General features: G+C 59.2%; 1 protein-coding gene across 1 annotated transcript in view; it reads right to left on the bottom strand.

The window, feature by feature from the left end:
- Positions 1 to 1,800, bottom strand: part of NES (nestin) — a gene marked incomplete at its 3' end in the record, with an annotated part of 19,347 nt that overhangs the window by 14,046 nt on the left and 3,501 nt on the right. The window contains exon 3 of the mRNA XM_023534290.1: positions 926 to 932. Within this exon, the coding sequence (XP_023390058.1) occupies positions 926 to 932 (7 nt within the window). The remainder of the gene's footprint in view (positions 1 to 925; positions 933 to 1,800) is intronic.

Below are 1,800 nucleotides of genomic sequence, written 5' to 3'. Positions count from 1 at the left end.
GTCTTTCCCCATTAAAGGTCTGTGCCCCCCACAGGCCCGCGAGGGCAGAGATCTTGTCCATTCTATTAATTTCTGTGTCCCCAGCACCTAGCGGGGCGGCCAGCTCTTAGTAGGTGCTCAGGAAATGATAGTTGGATGAGTACGTGAAAGGGCCCCTCACGTCCCCAACCCCGTACTCAGAGGGGACTCAGTCACCCAAGGACTTTGGACACCGTCTTCCTGACTCTCTGCCCTCTGCCCTCAGCTGTTAGCAGTGGCCTCTCCCGGGGGAACGGGGAAGGGGAGGGGGGAGCAGCAGGAGGCCCTGGCCCCAGGGCACCCTGGCCTTGCAGGAGAGGGAGCTCGCCTGCCGACAGAGGCTCTGGAGCTTGACCGCTGACGCAGGGAGAGGCCCCCGCAGGCTGCCAGTGGAGCTGAGCCCTGGGGGACCCTGGGTGCCAGTGGGCGGGGTGCAGCGGAGGCCTGCCCGGAGGAGCACATGCAGGAAGGGGTGGGGGCCGCACCTCAAGGGGCCCCCAGCTTGGACCCCATTCTGGACAAAACCAGGGGCTGCCGCTAGGAGGACTTTTTGGTTTTCCTGCTTTTTAAACAGGGCACGGACACCATAAAACTTCTATTCTGAAGGACCCCCTGCACCCCCATCCACATCATGCAGGGTGGACCAGAGAAGTACGGCCATCGTCTCTTGAGAGTTGACTCTTGCTAACTGCCGGGTACGTCATGAGTTATTTCATTTAACTATGATATGTAACAGCCTTTTGAGGTAGATGTTATGCATAATTTCTGTTTTATAGATTAGAAGCCTGAGACTCATGAAAACTCCGTTTGCTTTACAGGGCAGCCACCCTTCCCGCTCGGGTGAGCTTCTGCTGGGGTCAGCAGTCACAGTGCCCGCCTCTCCCTGGGCCGCGAGCGTGGCATGAGGTCCAGGCCTGGCTAGTCGCTCGGCCCCTTGCCCCTCCCGGAGCAGCTAGTCCCAGGGTGGGTCACGTGATCCGAGCAGACGTGGACCGAGCTCCTGTGGGATGCTGCCCACATGGAGCCTGGGAGAGAAGCTCTTCCTCTGTGAGCTTGTGCTGTCCCGTGCTGATTTCCCGTGACTCTTAGAGAAAACGTCTGTGTGACAGGATTGAGTACGGCCACTGCACCAAAGAAGCCGACGCACAGGACGGATGCGGAGGGAGAGGTAGACCCTGCCTGAGGCTCCGGGTTCAGCCGCACCTGAAGCCAGACCCGGCAGAAACTTCTTGGCACATAAGCCATTAAACCACATTGTTCTGTGTTTAAAAATACAACAAACTAAGGCTCAGAGAAACTAAGCAACTTGTCTGCGGTCACACGAGCAGCAAGTGGCAGAACCAGAACTGGGAACTCTTATGCTAACATGTGCTCATTTTGCTCTCAGGCCACTGTGAAGTTAAGGGCAGGCGGGACGGGAAAGCCAGTTAGACGCGGCCGCCGAGTAACCGAGTAACCGCCGCCGAGTAACCGAGTAACCGGTGAGCGATGACAGGTCTGGCCTAGGCCAGTGGCCTGGGGCAGGAGGGCAGGTGTTAGAGATCAGAGTGGAATCTGGGAAGATGTGGCACAGAGCCGAGTGCGGGACCCACGGGGCGGGCAGAAGGGCGTATGGGAAGCAAGACAGACTCTGGCTTGTGTCAGAGAGACCTGGGCAGGAGCAAGGCCAGCCTGGGGGTGTCGATGAGCTCATCTGGGACATGTGGGAGGCCAAGGCCCGCCCTGGGGTCGCCCGCAGACTGGGGCCCGAGGAGAGAAGAACCGACTGCAGGAGGAGGAAGC

Source organism: Pteropus vampyrus, unplaced genomic scaffold, assembly GCF_000151845.1.
Source record: "Pteropus vampyrus isolate Shadow unplaced genomic scaffold, Pvam_2.0 Scaffold124, whole genome shotgun sequence".
NCBI classification, from domain to species: Eukaryota; Metazoa; Chordata; class Mammalia; order Chiroptera; family Pteropodidae; genus Pteropus; species Pteropus vampyrus.
Note: the sequence above shows the minus strand (reverse complement) of the source record. Positions and strands in the feature narration are given on the sequence as shown.